Raw genomic sequence first — 20,179 nt, 5'->3', positions numbered from 1 at the left:
TGAAAAGCTATTCAGTGGCTCCCTCAGCACCTGCTCAATCTCCCTCTGGTAGCTGGCTAGAAGGACTCATAGAATACATGGTACCTGGCTTGTGGGATAGACAGTTTTGCTAGTGGGATCCCCACATACATCTCATTTGTTAGGTGGGTAGCATCATGCCCATCTGGGTCAACCAGGCTTATAATTGGTCCTGGGTGGAAAAATAGTGTGTGAGCAGAAGTATCCAAAGAGGCGGACAGACACGGTGTGAGGTTAGATCAGACTTCTCCGTAATATACAGCACTGACTGCAGTAATTCACAGCAAGCCCTCTTGAAAGAGCCACTTTGTCATCAGGAACCTCTGTTGCCTGATCTGCCTAATGGGGATAAGTCTTGCCTTACAAGCCACCCTGTACCAGCCCGTAGCTGAAACAAAACAGACCTTTCCTCAAGGGGTAATGGTTCTATCTAAAGGTTTGTCATGGAGCCTGGCACATAGCACTTTTTTGAAAAAGCCAGTAGTTGCTATGAAAATAGCAGCATAGATTCACTCTTGGTTCCAGGGATCAGAAAGCCTGGAGCTTTGTCCTACATGGCCCCAAGCAGCTCCATCTCTGTTCTCATCCCCTCTTTTATAAAGCAAGGTGGTCCTTGAAGTCTTATAAATCTGTTTCCTAATCAAAAGAAATATAGTTTTATTAACTTATGACTAATCAATTAAGAAAGGTGATTGAATGGTCACAGAGCACTGGGGAGATGGCCCAGTGGGTAATAGAGGGAGGATGTGAGTTTGAATCCCCAGAAGCCACTTGGACACAGAGAGTGTCTACCTGTAGATGGAAGGCGGAGCCAGGAGAGGGAGGCAGAGCTGAGAAAGGGAGGCGGAGCCAGGAGAGGAAGCTAGCCACCACTTCCATCACTGTCACCACCACCAAAGAGAGCTTGTCTCAAACAAGGTGAAGTTGAAGACTGACACTTGAGGTTGTCCTCTGGCCTCCACATACGTGTGCCTTGGCCCGTATATACCTGCATTCATACACAAGAATCTGTATACATTCTCAAGAAATAAATATTAAAACAAAAACTGGTCATGGTATTATGAACTAGTTTGTATTTGCTAATTTACAAAAAAAATAAAGTCTGTTAAGCAAATAAGCTGGTGAGAGAAGCACTGAGCCTATTTAAGATACATCTGTTTTCAAGCAATTTAAAAAGCATAGTAGGAATGTCATTAGCATATTAACGGGGCGTTAATTACAAAAGAGTCTTTTAAAGCAGGTTTTATAAAATCCCCACTTAGTAACCATTAGCTTATGGTACTTGAAACACAAACTATTCACGTGTGTTACTTAGAAGTAATAAAATTGCAATTTAAAAGTAATCTGCCAACTTGTCAGGAATTTAAACTGATTTTCCTCTCAATTGATCCAAATGAGTGAGGTTTTGCTATAATTATATGTAATGCCGGTAATAATGAGGCTGATTATCAATCTTTCCCTGCTTTTCACCACTCCCTCATCACAGATTTTAGGGTGGGAGCAGAGGGAGGCTGAAGGAATGGGGAGGGGGAGGGGAAGTGGGGGAAAGAGAAAAGATGACAAAAAAAGCACTCCCCCCAACCCCCCCTTGAGGCACTGCACTGGAAAAAGTCACCGCACAGCCTCTTCCTGAACTGAGTCTAGGCAGAACTCAGTTCTGGGGAAGGCTGTCTGCCTCTGCATCCCGTCCCAGCCCCACAGATCATCACAGAGCATCTTTTTTGGCCTCTCCCTTCCTTCCCTCTCAGTGGCTATGGACATAGCACAGGACTGAGCACCCCAGAGGCAGAAGCAGGGTTGTTTCTTTCTCTGTGTTTTCCACTCTAGACGAGTTCTTGTTTCTTCTCTCTTAAAAAATCCAGGAAAGGCTTTGGCTGCAGAGGAGGCTTCCCTGCTGGGCTCACTTTTAGGTGGGCTCCCCATCGCCTGCCCTCCCGGTAGTCTCCGGGGAAGTCTTGTTTCTAATACCATATTTTCCACTCTTGTTAAAACATCCAGCTCTGCTCCAGTCAAATGCCATAAAAAAACCTTTCCATCCAGCCCAGATACTAATGTGAAAGTGCTTTGGAAAATGCCAATAATGATACAAATATAAAGAAGTCTCTTAGCAAATCCTAGTGCAGGATGGGCCTCCCATGGAAGGTTGTGCTGGGCAAGGGTCTTGCAGAAGGGAACCATAGCTTGGGTTTGGACTATGAAGGGCTGGAGTCAGGACTAGGAGGCTCCTGTTAGAAGGATTCAGGGTCAGGATCCCGAGACAGGCTAAGAGCTGAATCAAGAAGAAAGACAGGAAGGACCATCTCAGGAAACTGCCAGAAGCTACTGTTGTACAACCAGAAGGACTGGGATTAAACTCGATCTCTGTTGCTCTCCTTAGTCTCAAATGCCCTGTTCCCTTGTTTGATCCCGCTGTCTCCCAGGTTTCACATCTGCCCAAGTAGGGACAATAAGAGTACCAGCCTCAATGTATACGACACATGTGTATGAAAGTATCACAGTGAAGCCCACTAATTCATGTAATGAATATGTGCTAATAATTTTTTTAAGTACCAGCAAGTACCAGCCTCCAAGTGCTGTTGGCATGAGGGGAGTTAATATATGTAAAGTGTTGAGAACTCTGTCTGCCTCATGGCAATTCCTCAATAATATTAGCTATTATTGTTATTCAGGAGAGGAGACAACACAAAAGTGTCAATTAAAGCCCTTCATAAGGCAGTCCCCCTGCGGAACTCGCTCAAAAGCCTGCCAGAGCATTCAGAGCCAAGTAAGGAAAGGATGTGTAAAGTTTCCCTTAAACAAAGAACAAGCCAGGCACCGAATATTGTGATTGTCAGCTTAGGCACAGTATCTTTCTACTGTATGAAAGGAGGGAGACTTGGGTGTGGGGTTGTCCCCCACTGTGGGAGAAACCAGAGTGGGATGGGGCCTCAGGATGCTCCCCCTCACTCCAACTCATTGTGGAGAATCCAGTACTGAGAAACTGTCCCCTTCCCCATGGGTGGGCATTAGCCATTCTCAATGACTCATGACAAGCCTCTTTGCCCTCCTGAAGAGGGTTGCCAGTGGGAAAACAAACTCTCCACCCTGGCACAGCAGCAAAGGGGTGGACACGCCAAGCCATTTGCTCCCTTGTCTGGCCAGTCAGAAAGACTGCAGGCTTGACATTTCACTTTCATTGGCGGAGGAGCCGTTGCTAAGCAACTCCTTACCTTGGTAAGAATTCTGTACATCTCAGTACTTCCCTTTTCTCTTTCTCAACAACTATCTGTCTCTTTCTCCTCCCCCCTTCTCTCTGTTTTCTATTCCTTTCTCCCTCTCTCCTTTATACATGCACACACTTCGTGTATTGTTTAGAGATTCCACAGATTTTGCTTTTCATAACTGCGAGTAATTTCTTATGCAAGTAATTTCTGTTGATGTGTTCTACATCTCATTATATATAATAATGAACAAATGCTTCATGCCAATAGTTAGCCAACAAACATTATATTGAGCAAAGTGCTAGGAACCATGATGACTGTTTATAGCAGGGGTAGCTAACCTTCCGACAGACATTGTTGCATGATGCTGTAGTCTACAAATGTGTTGAATCCCATTCACAGTTAGTCCAGGATGCATGTGGCCTGTGCTGGCTGGACAAGCAAAAGGGTGACTGACTACTGGTCACCAGGAATTTAAGAAGCATCAGCAAAGAGGACCTGTGTGTAGGCTGAATTATGAGATGATATGAGGGGACCTAAGGATGGCATTGGGGTAGCTGGGGTGACAGAGGATCACTTTGGGCTATTTATGAGCCAGTCATTTAGAAAATCCAACACTAAAAACCCTGCTGTGCCTGTACCAAAATGCTTAATAGTTGGAATCCTCATGTGAGTGTTCACTGCTCGCTTGGATTGGACTAATTCGCTTTTCAGTGCTAGATACTGAACCCAAGGCCTTATGCATTGCAGGCAAGTGCTACCACTGAGCCACACTTCCCACAGCTCTTCCATCCTTCCTAAACTAGTCTTCTGTCAACTCACATACAGCCCCTTCCTTACCCTCCCTACAGAGTAGTGAGTCTTCCAGCTGCTGGGTCACGAGTCTCAGGCATTCTCTCTGGTTCTCTGAGGCAGGCATGGTTGTCTCACTCCATACAGTTTCACAGAGGAGTCAGCAGGACATGGGCTGTAAGGAGAGGAAGACCCAGGAGCAGGCATACATGGAGGACACAGCAAGGAGGGCGCCTGCAAACCTTAACACCACAGCAGCATACAGGTGTTGGGCTTTCAGCATGCAGAGCTCTGATGAAGTAAATTTTGGTTGTTTAAGAAAATGAAAGTCTACATGGCTGAGAAAGTGGAGTCAGGGGTTAACCTAAGGCATTTTTCCATGTCAGAGCTTGTGTCTCCTCCTCTATAGGCTTGTTCTTAAAGCTACAGTGCTACAACACACTTCAAAAAGTGATGGTGTTTTTTCTGCATCATACATATTTTTGTCACAGTCTGGGCTCCTGATGATATTCAGCATTTCAAACTGTACCTACCAGACAGCTTGAAGGCCTAACAAAGTCCAGCTGGTGATAACAGTCAGGGGTTAACCTTGGACCATTTCACACTACCATTGTCTGTCCTTTCTTCTCAGTGCTTGAAGGCTATGTTCTGGGCACCATCAGAGAACAGAGCTAGCTGGAAGGATCGTAGAGGCTACCAAACTCCTTGCTGGGAGAATGAGGCCCACGAAAAGAAAACACTTTTTCTTGGTCTATTGTCAGGAAAGATGAGGACCTCCCAAGGAATTTCCAACACACACACACACCTGCTGATTGAAGAAAGAAAATGAATGCTGTAGAATAGTCCATGGGCATTTTTGAGGTTTCTAGGCAGTTGGCATATTACAAATGATGTAAGTTCAAGATGCAGGGTCAGGGAGCCAGCAAGGTAGACAGGATGCAGAGGCAATTGTCCATCCCCACTGCTATAAGTACTTCAGTCTGGCTAATTCATAAATAATGACTTTTTTACTTATAATTCCCAAGGCTTCAAAGTCTAAGATCAAAGCCCTGACAGGCTCAGTGTCTAGTGAAGGCTGGCTTTCCACTCTGATCATGCACCCGCTGTGAATTCTGATCCTCTATGAAGGAAGAAGTGGAAAAGAGACAAATGCTCTTTCCTCACATGCACATGAGATCTGGAAGGGCTCGTAGCGTTCTGAAGCTTCTTTCAGAAGGGCATCGATCCCTTCACGAGGGTGCATCCGAGGCGCTCTTCACCTCCTCAAACCACGGATTTGAGTCCCGAAACGAGTTTTGGAGGGACATAAACATTCAACCCATAGAAGAGCCCAATATCCTTGCTAAAAGCAAAACTACCTTTGCTAAGAACTTTTGCTAAGGACAGAGTTTCAAAAAACATTTGTGCAAGATGCATTTGTCTCTCTGAACTTGATTTCAGTTTTGAAAATCTGGTCAAAAATTGTCTTATCTTCTGTATTTACTGACACATCAAAAGTCAGCCACATTAACATTTTTAAAGTAAAAATTGTATTTATTTATTTGCTAGTGTGAGAGTATGTGTGTGTGTTTATCTTTTGCATATCTGTGGCATGGCATATGTGGGAGATTAGAGGATGACCACAGGAGTTAGTTCTCTCCTAGTATGTGAGTCCTGGACAAGATCCACAGGTCATCAGATTTGGCAGCAAGTAATGTTACCCATTAAGCCATCCTGCTGGCCCTGTACAATTGATAACTGGGTATATGCACTATTTAATTCTGTTTCAACAAAGAACCCTTCCCACCACTGCACTTCATAGGCAGATAGCCTTCATTTTTACTAGCAGCAGTAACAATATGCTTCGATTTTCAAATTGCTTGCACGTTACCATCAGTTTATCTCTGAAATACCTAATACATTATCTAGGATCTATTTCTGTGTTTCTGTGCAGGCCAGTCCTTCCCTCCCCTCCCTTGTTCTCCCCTCTCCCTCCCTGCCTCCCTCCCCTTCCCTCTCTCCATTCTTCGTTTTTTGAGACAGGATTTCTTTGTGTAGCTCTGAATATCCTGGAACTTGCTTTGTACACACCAGGTTAGCCTGGAACTCAAAAAGCTGACCACTTCTGCCCCTCGAGTGCTAGGATTAAAGGTTTGCACCACCACATCTGGTTTTCTTTTTTCTCGTTTTGGAGAGAAGTCGGTGTTTATTAAAAATCATTTGATGCTGATTTTTACAGAGAGAGAATATACTTTGTATTGGGCATATTGTTCCTTGGCTCATTTCCATGACAATGAATCTGAGAGAAAGTAGCTTGAGGAGAAGGATTTATTTTGGCTCACCGTTCAGGGGGTATAGTCCTTGGTGGCGGGGGAGGTGTGACAGCAGGACTAGCCTCTGTCTGTGGTGTGGGGCTGTTTGCTGACATCTAAGCAGATCAAGAAGCCAGTACCCATCTGCCATTGTCCCTTGGCCCCTTTTATTCAGTTCATAACCCCCATCCATGGGGTTATGATGCCTACATTTAGGGGGGGTGCTTCCTCCTCAGTTAAACCTATCTGAAAACAGACCAGCTCAGGTGTGTCTCCTAGGTGATTCTAAATCCAGTCAGGTGCACAATGGAGATTAGCCATTACATTTGGTATTTCTCTAAAATCAATTTATTGCTTAAAAAGAAGTTTGAATAGTTCCCTTCAGAATGACAGTTTTAGACAAAAGTAGGATGTTGGGTCCAGGTGGGATGAGTTTGGGGTCCTGAGATGGTTTTCTGTATGAAACAATTGTTCCTGCTTTAGTTTGTTGCATTTACTTATTAATTTATTTGTGTATGTGCGTGTCTAGATGCATGAACACTCATGCCACAGCGAATGTATGGGAGTCAGAGGACGGTTTGTGGGAGCCGGTTCTCTCCTTCCTCTATGTGGGTTCCAGGGTTTGAACTCCAGTCTCTAGACCTGGATGTTGGTACCTTTACCCACTGAGCCATCTTGCTAGCCCTGGAGTAACTCTTTTCCTCAGGTAGACCTTAACTAACGTAGCAGAAGGGCCAAGAGAAACTCCTGGCAGGCATTTAAGATCAATTCCACAGTTAATTTCTGACACTCCCTGTTCGGCCCCAGAGTTTTAAGGGAGAAGTTGTTCCCTGCCTCTCTTAGCACGTATTGCTCCCACAGAGTGTGATCACAGGTGTTTGAAATTGGGCAGCTTCTCCTATAGGCCATACTCACTAACCACTCAGTTTCCTTTTTCTGTCCCTGTGTACAACAAGGTGCCATGACTGATCTAAGGGCAGGATTTTGCATACTTCTTGGCATCTGGTCTTTCAGATTAGCTGTTGGGGGACAGGGCTGCCCTTGCTATGTTTTCTAGACTGTTTTGCAGAGACTGGGGCTTATAATCCCACTGGAGAGAATGTTCCGTGGTGGGCTTTCAAGATGACGGGAGGACACCCACCCATCTCTCTCGTCTTGTGTACTGGGCACATGGGCCCAACTGAGCTGCTGGTCACTGCTCCTGTGCTCTCAGAACCTCTTCCACAGGCACTAGTGGTGTAGCACCCTGTCCCTGGAGGAGGAAGTGCTGTCTACAAGCCTGTGTGCACTTACTTCCTGTGCTTCCTGGGCTCCCGTACCTGCAAAGCCAGTTCAGACATTCCAGTTTGCCTGTGGTGAGTGGATGTTGTCCCGCCTCGGTTCTCACGGACCGTATGAAGCTGAGGTAGGGAATCTTGGTAAAACTTGGGCACCTGTTTGCTCTGTTCCTCACACGGGCATTGACTTGCTCTTCCTGACTGACTGGCCCAGGACACAGTCACAGAGGCCTGGGGACTTGTGAGTCGTGCCATTGTTTACTTGCTGTGCCTCTCACTCAGGCCACAGTGAATGCAGAGAGAAACTCAGAGAACTAAGGCATCCATGACTCCCTCTTCTAGGCCAAGCCCTCTCCTGTCCCTGCACTTGGATTGTCTGAGTAACTAGCATTTGTAGGAGTGTCCAAATAGAGGGGAAGGACCCAGGAAATGACATCAGGGGTAAGCTAGGCCTCTGTCTCCACAGGAACCCTGTCTTTGCTTCCCTAATCTCTCATGACCTATGCTTTTCCTTTCACAGGCTCCTCTGCCCACACTGGCTCCACATCCATGAGCCCATCAGCAGTCTTGCCCACAGGGAAGCCAATGGACAGCCACCCCAGCTACACGGACACCCCAGTGAGTGCCCCACGGACACTCGGTGCTGTGGGAACCCCCCTCAATGCTCTCGGTTCTCCCTACCGAGTCATCACTTCTGCCATGGGTCCACCCTCAGGAGCACTGGCAGCCCCTCCAGGCATCAACTTGGTGGCCCCACCCAGCTCTCAAGTAAGTGTTATTTCTCTCCAAGGTCAATTTAGTGATCTTCAAGGTCTGAGGCTGCTCCTAGGGTAGCCCGCAGACCAGACTAAGAGCTTGAACTGGAGCCATACTCAGGGGCTTACTGTGGGCTTTCTGAAGCGATTGGATTACCTCTATAGACTGACTGTTTTCCTTCAGGACCTCGCTGCTTTTGCCTTCAGTCTGAAAAGTCCTGGGGACCTAACAACGACTTGTGGTCCAAGAGACTGTGGCCACAAGGGCACTTCTCTGGTGGGGTTAATGGGTGTGATTTCAACATCTCTCTGTGGTATTTGTAGACCCCTTTCATTTTTCATATTTAAAAATGAGTATCTAGGGCAGTGGTTCTCAACCTGTGGGTTGCGACCCCTTTTGGGGCCTCATATCAGATATCCTGCATATTAGATATTTACATTATGATTCATAGCAGTAGCAATGAAAATAATTTTATGGTTGGGGGTGAGGAACTGTAGTAAGGGTCACAGCATTAGGAAGGTTGAGAACCACTAATCTAGGTGGTTGGAAAAATGGCTCCACCAGTGTAGTGCTTACCATACGAGCATGAGGAACTAAGTTCAGATCCCCAACCCCTACAAAAAGCAGGGCATGGCATGTGCCTGTAACCCTGGTGCAGAGAAGAGAAACAGGAGAATCCACAAGGGCTTCCTGGCCACTCATGTCATCCTCTTATCTCAAGACATATGTGTTTATAACATGCATACTTATGTACACACAGAGGAATGAGTGTCTAGGCAACGAGATACCATATGCTTTTGTTAAAGGGAATACAGAAATGATCAGGGAAAGTCTTTGCTAACCATTTTCAACTGAGAGGGGAAATAGGCAGGCCCAGCACATAGACAAATCCAGAGCTAGGTGTACATATATCCACATTGTGTCTGAGACTAAGGGGAATCAAGGAGGAAGCATGACCTGAATTCTGAGTGTCTCCTGACACCGTGGAGAAAAGGTGTGTGCACAGCAGACCTGTAGCACTGTTCTGTGGAACCTGCAGGATGGCCAGATGGCTTTGCCTTTCTTGTAGGATTGGTAGTTTTCTCCTCTTGGAGTAATAATGCTATATAAAAATATAATCCCCAGGCTGGAGTGCTAAGTGATTAAGAACACTTACTGCTCTTGTAAGGACGTGGGTTTGGTTCCTAGTGCCCTTATGGTTGCTCACAATTGCCTGTAACTCCCATTTTGGAGGATTCAGTGCCCTCTTATGGCCTCTGCAGACACTTCAAAGATAGAAGTACAAATATACATGCAGGCAAAACACACATACACATAAAATAAAGCTTAATAGAATTATTTAAAGAAAAACAATCCTTAAGTCTTCCAAGCTTAGAAAAACAAGTATTTACCTTCCTCTTGAAGATGCCCGTACTTCATAAGGACCAGAGTATGTATGTGTGCATGCACATGTGTGCTCATGCCTGTGGGTGGGCCAGTGTAGAGACCAGAAGTCAGCTTTGTGTGTCTTCCTCAATCTTCTCCCAGCCTTCTCTTTTGAGACAGGGTCTTCCACTGAGCCTGTAGTGCAATCCCGGAGCTAGACTTGCTGGCCAGTCAGTTCCTAGAATCAGTCCACCTCCATCCCTAGCACTGGGAATTCGGATACACAGCACCACATCTGGCTTTCATGAGTGTCGGGGATCCAAAATCATGCTTACACAGTGGTTCTTATCCACTGAGCATTCTCTCTAGCCCTGGGCTGTATGTGTGTAATAGTTTCCTGCCTTTGGTCTTCAGCTGAAGCATTAGCTCTTTCTGGGCCTTTGTCTTACTGCTCTTCAGACTGTAGCATCATCATTCCTGGAGTTCGTGTGTCGACTTACTATGCAGGTCCTGGCACTGGTCAGTCTTCAAAATTATGTGAGAGAATATCTTTATATCCCTTTACTCTGACACCCAAGAAATCATGTACAGGATGTGCTTTGCTACATCATACAGTGTAACCATAGCATGTTGTGTGAACACACATGCAAGAGCAAGACACCAGGGGAGCAGAGAAGGGACCTGTGTATCACCCAATCATGGGTGCTAGGGCCTCAGAGGCCTTGGGTGGAAGTTGCAATGAGGAATATGTGTGCCTTATATTTCCTGCCTGTAAGAATGAGAGTGCTTTGTTTACTAAGTTTCTTTTCTACCAACATGTTCAAGGGAGGAGAGTCAAAGCCTGGTAGCTGGAAAGACACACTGTGGTGTAAGGGTGAAAGTTGGGTTTTGCAAAGGGTGTTGCCATTCATTTAAAAAAATGGGTCATAGTGGTTCATATCTGTAACTCTAATGCTTGGCACTCTGAAGCAGAGAGATCCCTACAAGTTCAAGGCCAACCTGAGAAGCTATAAAATGAGTTCAAGGCTAGCCTGAGCTACACAAGAACACAGGACTGGAAGATAGCACAGTTGGTAAAGTACCTGCTGCACAAGGATGAGGACCTGGGTTCGATCCCCAGAACCCACATATAAAGTTGCATGTGGTGGTTGTGCTTGTAATCCCAACACTGCAGAAGTAAAGACAGTGGAATTCCTGGGTCTCCAGGCCCCAGTGAGATAACCTGTCTGAAAACACATGGTAGGTAGCTACTGAGGGATGCTATCCGAGGTTGACTTCTGTTTTACACACACACACACACACACACACACACACACACACACACACACACACACACACCTAGTAAGTTCATGAATAAATGCGTACATGAGTAAAAACTGTGAAGACTTACAATGCCTGAGTGTTATCTGACTCCACCTTTGTTTGGAGGTATGGCAGCGCTATAAATGTGGCTGGACATTCAAAACAGACAAAAACCTAAGGAATAAACAAGATAGTTTAGAATAACAACCATTGTATCTGTGAAGGCATATAAACCAGGGTAAGTCCGGAGAGTGGCCAGACCTCTGGATAGGAAGCAAGCAAACACTGTCTCTTCGAGGCTGCTTTTAGTAATCACAATGGAGACATCTGACTAAGCCAAACCTGGCCAATAAATTCATCTTCAGAGTCGTGTGTCAAGGCCGCTATTCCTGGACCATATGCCTGTACAGAGGGATCGGGGTTGAAAGGTCAGCTGAAAGCTGCGGGCCTGGCCAACGGGGCTGTGTGCAGAGGCTGAGCCAAGTTTGGCTTTGGTAGCTATATTAAGCTTGCCAAGTGCTGGTGAAGCAGCCTCAGACAGCGAGCTGTGCTCTGGGCTTGGGATCCGGAACCAGCAGCAGAACTTTGCCCAGCTAACCAGGTGACACAAGGCAAAAGGTCTTGGTGTTAGCCACGGAGACTTAGACTCTGAGGCCTTGGGCAGGGATTGTTCCTACATCCTGTCTTCTCTGCTCAGCACTGGGTCTGTGGGAGCTCGCCACTGAAGCATGCTCTTTCTGTGACCTGTAAGTACAATTCGGGAGTTTTGGGGGAAGGAAGTGCTCGGTGCGGCAAAGCAGACGGGGTCTCCCACCCTGCCCTGTTATTATTCTCTTAGAAGTCCTCTGAGTGCACCTTGGGTTTTCGATCTTGAGGACCAAGGAGAACTGAGCTGGCCCAGATTGGAAAGGACCGTGTGACCTTTCACAAACCACTTTAGCTCATTTCTGTTTGACTTTCATTTTCTCTACTGTGGGGCACAAATGCTTGCCCCGATTTTCCCAAAGGGATTTTAATGAATGTCAAAGGAGATATGGATTTGAAAAATGCTTCTTGAGTTCTGTAATGCCCTGTGGCAGCCAGAGGATATTATTATTACTGTTATTATTATTATTCCTACATGGTATATATACTGTACAAACTGATCCTTGATTTAGGTACATGGTGTTGCTGAAAGTTTCTGGAGAAGTTTGTTTCAACCAGTATTCACAGAGCCATGCCCAATTCCAGGTACTAGAGGTTGTTTATATATACATACACATAAACATACATGGCTGAATCACACATATGGCATATATGATGTAATGAATTATATATACACATGCACATACATGAACCACATACACATAAATGTTACATATGAATTACATATATGTATATCTATATGATTCAGTCCCTTTTGGGAACATCTTAGTAGAGTGAGCAATTTTCAGATACCAGAGCTATACCCAAGAGTGCACCTGAACACTTTTCATGTAGTTATTTAGGCTACAGATTTCATTGTGTGTGTGTTCACGTGCATACTCGTGTGTGTGCCAAGTGCTGTATATTTTCCAGTATAACTCTGTTGTATAGATTCTGGAAAAGTTCTAAATAATATATATTTGGTGTCTTCCTCCTCACTCCCCTACCGACACTTGCTGCCTGATCTGGATACTATCCTCACAGATTTTTTTTGTTTTGTTTTGGTTTTTTGCTTGGTAGTTTATTGACAATTGAGTTCTTACCCTCTCAAATGTTTGCATTTTTATAGAAAATATTTTCATAAAACTGCAAATATTATTATTGGGATAGATTTAAAGATTATCCAATCTGATGATAAAGAGAAATTGAACTATAAAATCTTCAGTCAAAATTATATTTGGAAGTCTAATATTCATGTCAATTAAAAAAAAGACTTGGTTAGCTGGGCATAGTGGTGCTTGCCTGTAATACCAGGGCTTGGGAGGCAGAGGTAAGAGGATTGATTCAGAGCTAGCCTGGGGTACAGAGTGAGACTTGTACACATCAGATTTGGTTGAAGAATGTTCAGAAGATAAGTAGCCTCGATTATTTCGTGTCTGGGACACACAGCCATCATTTGAAAAGCACTGATCTGGTCCAGATGTGAGGATAACAAATTGTGCTGAGTGATAGGACCTGGTCAAGATCTACAGCGAGGAAGAGTAAGTCCAGAAGAGAATCCAGGTGGTGGCCAGGCCTTACAAGGTTAGAGATGGGGTCTGCACCCTGGAGTAGGAACAGAGCCCCAAGTCTGGGTGGAGTAACTGAGGCTGAAGGCCGCTGGGAAATGGAGCCGGTGTTCTGAAATGGCTCCAGAGGTATTCAGGAAGCGCCAACCACTGGCCGAATCTGCCCTGAACAGATGAGCCGGTGTGCTCCTGTCCCATTCTGAGGATGCAACCAGCCTGCATGCAGTGGCAGGTCAGACCGCCCGCTGAATTTCAGCTCTAAAGTGCCTGTTTCAGCAGAGCTGCCTCTAATGGAATGAGACAGCTAAGGTTCAGGGACTTTGGGGCCAGGCAGCTAATAGGTCTGTTTTGACAACAGCTGCCTTCCATTCCCTGCACCATTGTCTCATCCCACACAAAGGCCAAGCCGGTCAGACAGGTGGATGGAGGAGAGAGCATCGACTCACTTGTCCTGACCAATTTGTCCCACGACCACTGGAATTCATGAAGAAGAGAAGTGGGAGGGGCTGCTGACTCAGGTGGGCAGAGAATGTATATAACTGCTTTTCTCCCTCATGGGTCAAGGAGGTAGGGCAAGGGCAAGGGCAGGTGAGGACTCCTACCAGGCTGGCCTCAAGCTCACAGAGATCCCCCTGCCTCTGCCTCTCAAGTACTGGGATTAAAGGTGTGCGCCACCACTGACTGCCCAGTGCCAGTGATTTATTTTTTTACCTGTAAAGGTGTATCAGTGTCATCAATGACTTGATAGAAGTCCTCACTGCATGATCAGTCCTCAGACCCATCATGTGAGGACCTCCAGGCACCAGCCATGGGCATCATTTTCTCTCCAAGTTCCCAGGTGCAGAACTTGTCTATGCTACACAGATGCAGGATGAGATACTGGGTGTGGGCTCCAGATAGCCTGCCTTAACCTCGAATGAAAGAGGAAAGGAATTCTTCCATCACACATTTTCATCCATTATACAAATTAATAAAATATTTACAGCCTTTAACCCAGAGGCTCTGTCTGTTTCCCATGCTCAATAAATATTTGCTTAGTGAACTGAAAGCCTAGTGTTTTTTAAAAAATTTACTTATTATATATACAGTGTTCTGTCTGCATGTATCCCTGCAGGACAGAAGAGGGCACCAGATCTCATTACAGATGGTTGTGAGCCACCATGTGGTTGCTGGGAATTGAACTCAGGACCTCTGGAAGAACAGCTAGTGTTCTTAATCATTGAACCATCTCTCTAGCCCTAGGCCAGTGATTTTAAAAGGAACCTAACTTGATGCTATTGTAGGTTATGTTTTATTGGTCTTTATTCCTATACCAAAGTCCCAGAACAGAGGGAAATCCTACTTCTGGTTCAGTTTGGAGTTGCAGCTACATGGCTTGACAACATAATTAAAATTTGTGAAGATCACAGGAAGTCTGTGGACCCTGTGTTGGCCCTCAGATATTTTTCTCATGTTTCCAGCTGATACACTTGTACAGACTTAACTACCTTCCTTTCTCTCAAGTTTCAAGTGTGTTCTTTGTGTGCATGCGTGCATGTCTGTGTGTGTGTGTGTCTGTGTGTGTGTAAGTGTGTGTGTGAGTGTGTCTGAGTATGTGTGTCTGTCTGTGTGTGTGAGAGTGTGTGTGCATGTCTGTGTGTGTCTGTCTGTCTGTGTGTGTATGTGTGTATATGTGTGTGTGAGCATGTGTGTGTGAGTGTATGAGCATGTGTGTGTGTGAGTGTGTGTGTGTGTGTGTGTGTGTGTGTGTGTGTGTGAGCTTGTCTATGGTGACCAGGGGACAACTTCAGTTGTTCTTCAGGTGTTTTCCACTTCTGTCTGTCTTTGCTTTCTTCTTTCCTTCTCCTCCCCGCCTTCTCTCTCCTTCCCACTCCTCCTCAGCCTCCTCCCCCTTCTTTTGATGCTGGTCTTTCATTGGCTTGGAACCTGCTGCTTTGCCTAGGCTGGCCATCCAGAGGGTCTCAGGAATCTACTTGTCTCCACTCCCCAAACACTGGGATTCTGAGCATATGCCAGCACATTTTGACTATCTATCTATCTATCATCTATCTATCTATCATCTATCTATCTACCTATCTATCTATCTATCTATCTATATCCTTTTATAGATTTTACTCAGGCACTCATGCTTGCACAGGAAAGTACTTCACTGCCTGAGCCTTCTCTCCAGCCCCTCTTATGCGGGTTCTTAATAGTGCATATGCTGATTCCTCAAGGAGACCAAACATTTTTGAGAACCAAGAGACAGAATGTCTAGGTTTTATGTCTTCCTCTGCCCAGCCAAGAACACCCACAAACTGTTTCTGACTGGATGACTGCATCAGAGTTATTCAACCTGTTTTCTCTCATGACTACAAACACTGAGCTTCAGCTTCTTGGACACTTTACGGGCACCAGGATAAGTGGAGAGGAGATGTTCACTTTTGACAAGGGATGTGGACCAGGAAAGTCAAGCTGACCTACTCAGACATCATTATATACCATCTCCATGCCATTGGGGGGTAGGGGTAGGGTCTTACCATTGGGGGGTAGGGGTAGGGTCTTTCCATTGGGGGGTAGGGGTAGGGTCTTACCAGGGGCATTGAAGGGACAAAACATTGGGGCTAGAATCATCAGTGAGCTCATAGAAGTGAGCCATGTACCTGCCCTTCTCTTCCATTTTTTTCATGAACCCCCAAATATGCACTTTTATTTGCCTCTGTGTCTCAGTCCTGGGGAATGTCCAGTGATTGACTAATGAATTGTTTTTCATTTTGGGGTGTGGGGAGAAGGCTTGGCTTTTAGTATCTACACGTCTTGCCCAAGGGCCATAGCTCCTTCAGGTGCACTGCTGCATCTGCAGTCAGTAGCTGATAAAAAATTTAAAGTCACACAGCTGACATCATCTTATGTGTGCAGTACAGTTTAGCTCAAGTAAAACCACATGAGTAAAAGAAAGAAACACAAACAGCTTAATAGAGGTGTGTTGTGTGCTCTGGTTATGTTTTAGCTTCTAGAAATGATTTCTTTTGTCTCATGCACTTGTCCCATAACTTTACCTTCCTGTCACAGATGAGCAATTAGGAAACTCTATACTTGGACGTTACTACTTCATGAAATGGAGCTAATTACATGCTCCTTGCAAGAGGCCTGGGAGATTGGGCTAATCCTATGTCTTATTCTTTGTCTTTGTTCGCATCTCTTGCAGCTAAATGTGGTCAACAGTGTCAGCAGCTCTGAGGACATCAAGCCCTTACCAGGTCTGCCTGGGATTGGAAACATGAACTACCCATCTACCAGCCCCGGGTCTCTGGTGAAACACATCTGTGCCATCTGTGGGGACAGATCCTCAGGTATGGTTCCCCTGAGATAGAGGTCCAGGGAAGGGTTCCCTCTATGTGTGTACTGCACCCGCTGAAATGAAAAGACCCTTTAGAGTGGTTCAGCATGGGGCCTAGCCTGTAGATTTCATTCATGGGGCCCAAAGCCTGCAGGTTTCTATCTTGAAGGATTAGCTTCAGTGGAAATGTTTCAGAGGCTTGCCTCTGGAGTAACACAATTGCATACATGTCTGGGATTGAGACATCAAAGTGACGATCAAATATCCCATGCTAGATTTTCTTTAATTTTTTAAAAAATTATTTCTTATAATCATAAAATGTCCCAAATATATGATTATAAAACCAATTTAAAATGGAAGAATCATAAAAGTACAAATAGAAAGTAAAGATTTTTCCATAATATCCCCATGAAAGAGAAACTCTTTAATATTTGAGCATGTTTCATTTTATCCTTTCACAAAATGCTAGATATTTTTTAAAGTGTGCCTTTATGGGCATGAATGTGTTTCCATTCGCTTGTCCGCTTCCATCTTACCAGAATTGCTTTTTCCCCCCTTCCTCTCCATTCTTTCTGCTCTGGCTTCTTCCTCCATAGTTTTTACCACATTTGAGTCTGAGAGTGAGAGCGACAAGTGTGTGGGTGCCAGCGTGTAACACCAGCACTCAGTGGTGAGGCAGGGGAATCGTGAGTTTGAAGTGAGCCTGGGTTACACAGTGAGACCCTCTGTCCCCACTAATTAAAATACGGAGAAGACAGAGCATGTCCTGACTGTGGCAGAGCACGACGGCTGACTTAACGTCTCCCCAACCTCTAAGCAAAGCTGCTACGGCAGGCTGTAACATGGAAAGCCACAGGTGCCTCAGACTTCCACAGCTTCGTGACCAACATTTGCTTTACAACTCGTTTTCAAATCATGAAGACATGGCTGTTTCCATGACGAAATGTCAGTCACAGACTGACAAAACATTTTCTGTTTTGGTTGCTTTAGTTGAAGGTGGTAGGTCCCTTCATGTGTAACCAATCCGTGGGATGGCTGTCATTCTATGATCAAATTAGGTCCTGCTTCTCAAAATTAGATATTTCAGAGCTGAAAGTATTAAGGTATCTGGGGCCAAGACTAAGGCTCATGTTTATCATCGCTGTGAATTCAGAAAGTTAGTCTAGCCAGCTAATTTGGCACAACTTATCATCAAGCCGGCTGTCTCTAGGTACCACTTCATAGGGTGCTCTGCACTGACAGGTAAGTTCTGGGGCGCATGAAGTTATATTTGTGACTTCACATGGATTTTAGCATCAATGGAAATAAAATGGAATTAGATAATTGGGTCTGTGGCTCTATGGAACCATATTTTGTATTCTAGAATCAGACCTAAAGTGTTTTAAACAATCTGCTTCATTACATTTTCAAGTTCTGTGACTCCAGGCATGTGACCACAGCTGCCTAGTTAGCGTACAGCGTAGAGACTTCCCTTGTGGCAGTGGTTCTCAACCTTCCTAATGCTGCAACCCTTTAATACAGTTCCTCATGCTGTGGTGACCCCCAACCATACAATTATTTCATTGCTATTTCGTGACTGTAATTTTTGCTGCTGTTATGAATGATAATATAGATATATGATATGCAGGACATCTAATATCCCCCATGAAAGAGTTGATCGCCCCCCTCCCAGGGGTCGTGACCCACAGGTTGAGAACCAGTACCTTAGAGCAAGCACTGATTGACTCAAGGAAGCTGTTGGAGACAGGTGTGGCAGGCAGCTCTCTTGACACAAATTATCCATTCTTTCCAGGGATAACTATAGGACCTAGAGACAGTGAAGCATACAACCAATTATTCTAGATGAAGCAAAATTACCTTCTATCAGAAACTTTGCCCTATTTAAGATTGAGTATAGTGTTACAATGTAAAGATTTTATAGCAGGTTTTTTTTTCTTTTTTTCCACCAACAGCAGTAGCTCAGGAATGTTCATAGTTTATGGTACAAGATGATAAGTTTAATGGGTTTCCTGAGACCTTGGGCTCGCTATGAGAAAAGTCAGTTAAACCAAGGTTCTTCTCCTGCCAGATAGTACATGGCAACTAAACATCTTTTATTTGTTATGTACTCTAAAATATTGAGCTGAGGTAGGGGGCATTTGCTTATCCAAATCCAAGAGTTGATTTGATAAAATGTCAGTAAAATCCGAGGTCAGGAATGTTTTTAATGATGCTGTCTGGAGTTGGAGATACAGAGGGAAGACACAAAAAAGGTTATTTATGCTTACTTTGCATCCTGTGGTGCAACTTGCACTCTTTGGGAGTTGTTATTTGTGCTTTGGGGCTATAGCTGTTTCCCCAGTGGGTAGTCCTGGGCTTCTTTGCCATGAGAAACCCGAATAAATACAAACAATCTATGGGATGCTCTCTTGTAACCAGGAAAGCACTACGGCGTGTACAGCTGTGAAGGCTGCAAAGGCTTCTTCAAAAGAACCATAAGGAAAGACCTCATCTACACCTGTCGGGATAACAAAGATTGCCTCATCGACAAACGCCAACGCAACCGCTGCCAGTACTGTCGTTACCAGAAGTGCCTGGTCATGGGCATGAAGAGGGAAGGTGAGGTGGCCTGCTGCTCCCCTCTACTCAAGGAGAGCAGGTTGCATGCAGAGAGCTATGAAGACAGAAGCATAAGGAAGAACCGGGCTGCTCTGGACTCTGGGAGGGAGAGGTTTGATATGGAGGCTAGGATGAGTCTAGGTGCCACAACTTCTCAGGTCTTTTACCTCCAGAGCTCAGAGGGCCAGAGACATCTTTCCCTCTGTCATCTCTCTTCTCTGAGAGCCCAAGGACAGGTCTCCATTTTCGTTCCAGTAAATGGGCAGTGGGTCTCGGATCTGTTAGAGGCCTTGTTCTCTGTGGCTCCCAAGGAGCATCAGGCTGACCCTCCAGTGGAGGCTTTAGTCTCTTTTGTAAAGAGAAGCTTTTTCCTTGTGAAAAGCCTTCCCGCCAGCCTGGTTCCAGAGCCGCATCAGTCCCAAATAAACACACAGGAAGCTATATTAATTATGAGGCTGTTGGCCTTGCTTGTTTCTTATTGGCTAGCTCTGACTTAAGTAATTACCCCATAATTGTTAATCTAAGTATTTCTCTTACCGGAGAATAGTTCTGGGCTTCCTACCCCATGGCGTTACATCTCGACTCTCTTGTGTTTCTCCTTCCCAGAGTCCTCCTGGACTCCTAATCCCACCTATCTAGATTCCTATTGACCCAACAGTGCTTCATTGACATAAGACTTCCCCAACAAGTCTCACTGCAGGCTTGTTGATGCCATCTAGGATTTATAACCCTGGTGTGCTGTCCCTTCATGTTGGCATATTCGTCAGTCTTTGTGGATTATTGGCATTACTGGCAGACTGGCCTTCTCAGTCCCAGGAGTGTCACTGGGCATTGAAGTGATTTCATCTTTTAATTTATAGTGTGAGTTAGTGGGCTATCCCTGTGTCAGAGAGTAGCAGATTGAAAGTGCCTTGTTGTTGTTCTTGCTTTAAAAGATCGAAAGTCATCCTGCTAAGTAACACAAATAAATTGAAGTGGGCAGTTAATTAACTAGAGGGCTTTGTGCAGATGCCTGGTGTTACTGGGGAATCTTAGTGCTGGTGCAGGAGAGATGTCCTTCCTTTACAGT

At 45.1% G+C, this 20,179-nt stretch overlaps 1 protein-coding gene across 2 annotated transcripts in view; it reads left to right on the top strand.

The window, feature by feature from the left end:
• Window positions 1–20,179, top strand: part of Rxrg (retinoid X receptor gamma) — a 39,846-nt gene that overhangs the window by 6,732 nt on the left and 12,935 nt on the right. Inside the window, exons 2-4 of one of the 2 annotated variants that reach the window (XM_005071415.4) lie at window positions 8,099–8,346; window positions 16,381–16,525; window positions 18,931–19,110. In XM_005071415.4, the coding sequence (XP_005071472.1) occupies window positions 8,099–8,346; window positions 16,381–16,525; window positions 18,931–19,110 (573 nt within the window). Of the gene's footprint in view, window positions 1–8,098; window positions 8,347–11,486; window positions 11,748–16,380; window positions 16,526–18,930; window positions 19,111–20,179 lie in introns of those variants that run through there. The other variant, XM_005071416.4, reaches the window with a different exon arrangement.

This window comes from Mesocricetus auratus, unplaced genomic scaffold (assembly GCF_017639785.1).
Source record: "Mesocricetus auratus isolate SY011 unplaced genomic scaffold, BCM_Maur_2.0 Super-Scaffold_100676, whole genome shotgun sequence".
Classification (NCBI taxonomy): Eukaryota; Metazoa; Chordata; class Mammalia; order Rodentia; family Cricetidae; genus Mesocricetus; species Mesocricetus auratus.
This window is presented reverse-complemented; position numbering and strand designations above follow the sequence as displayed.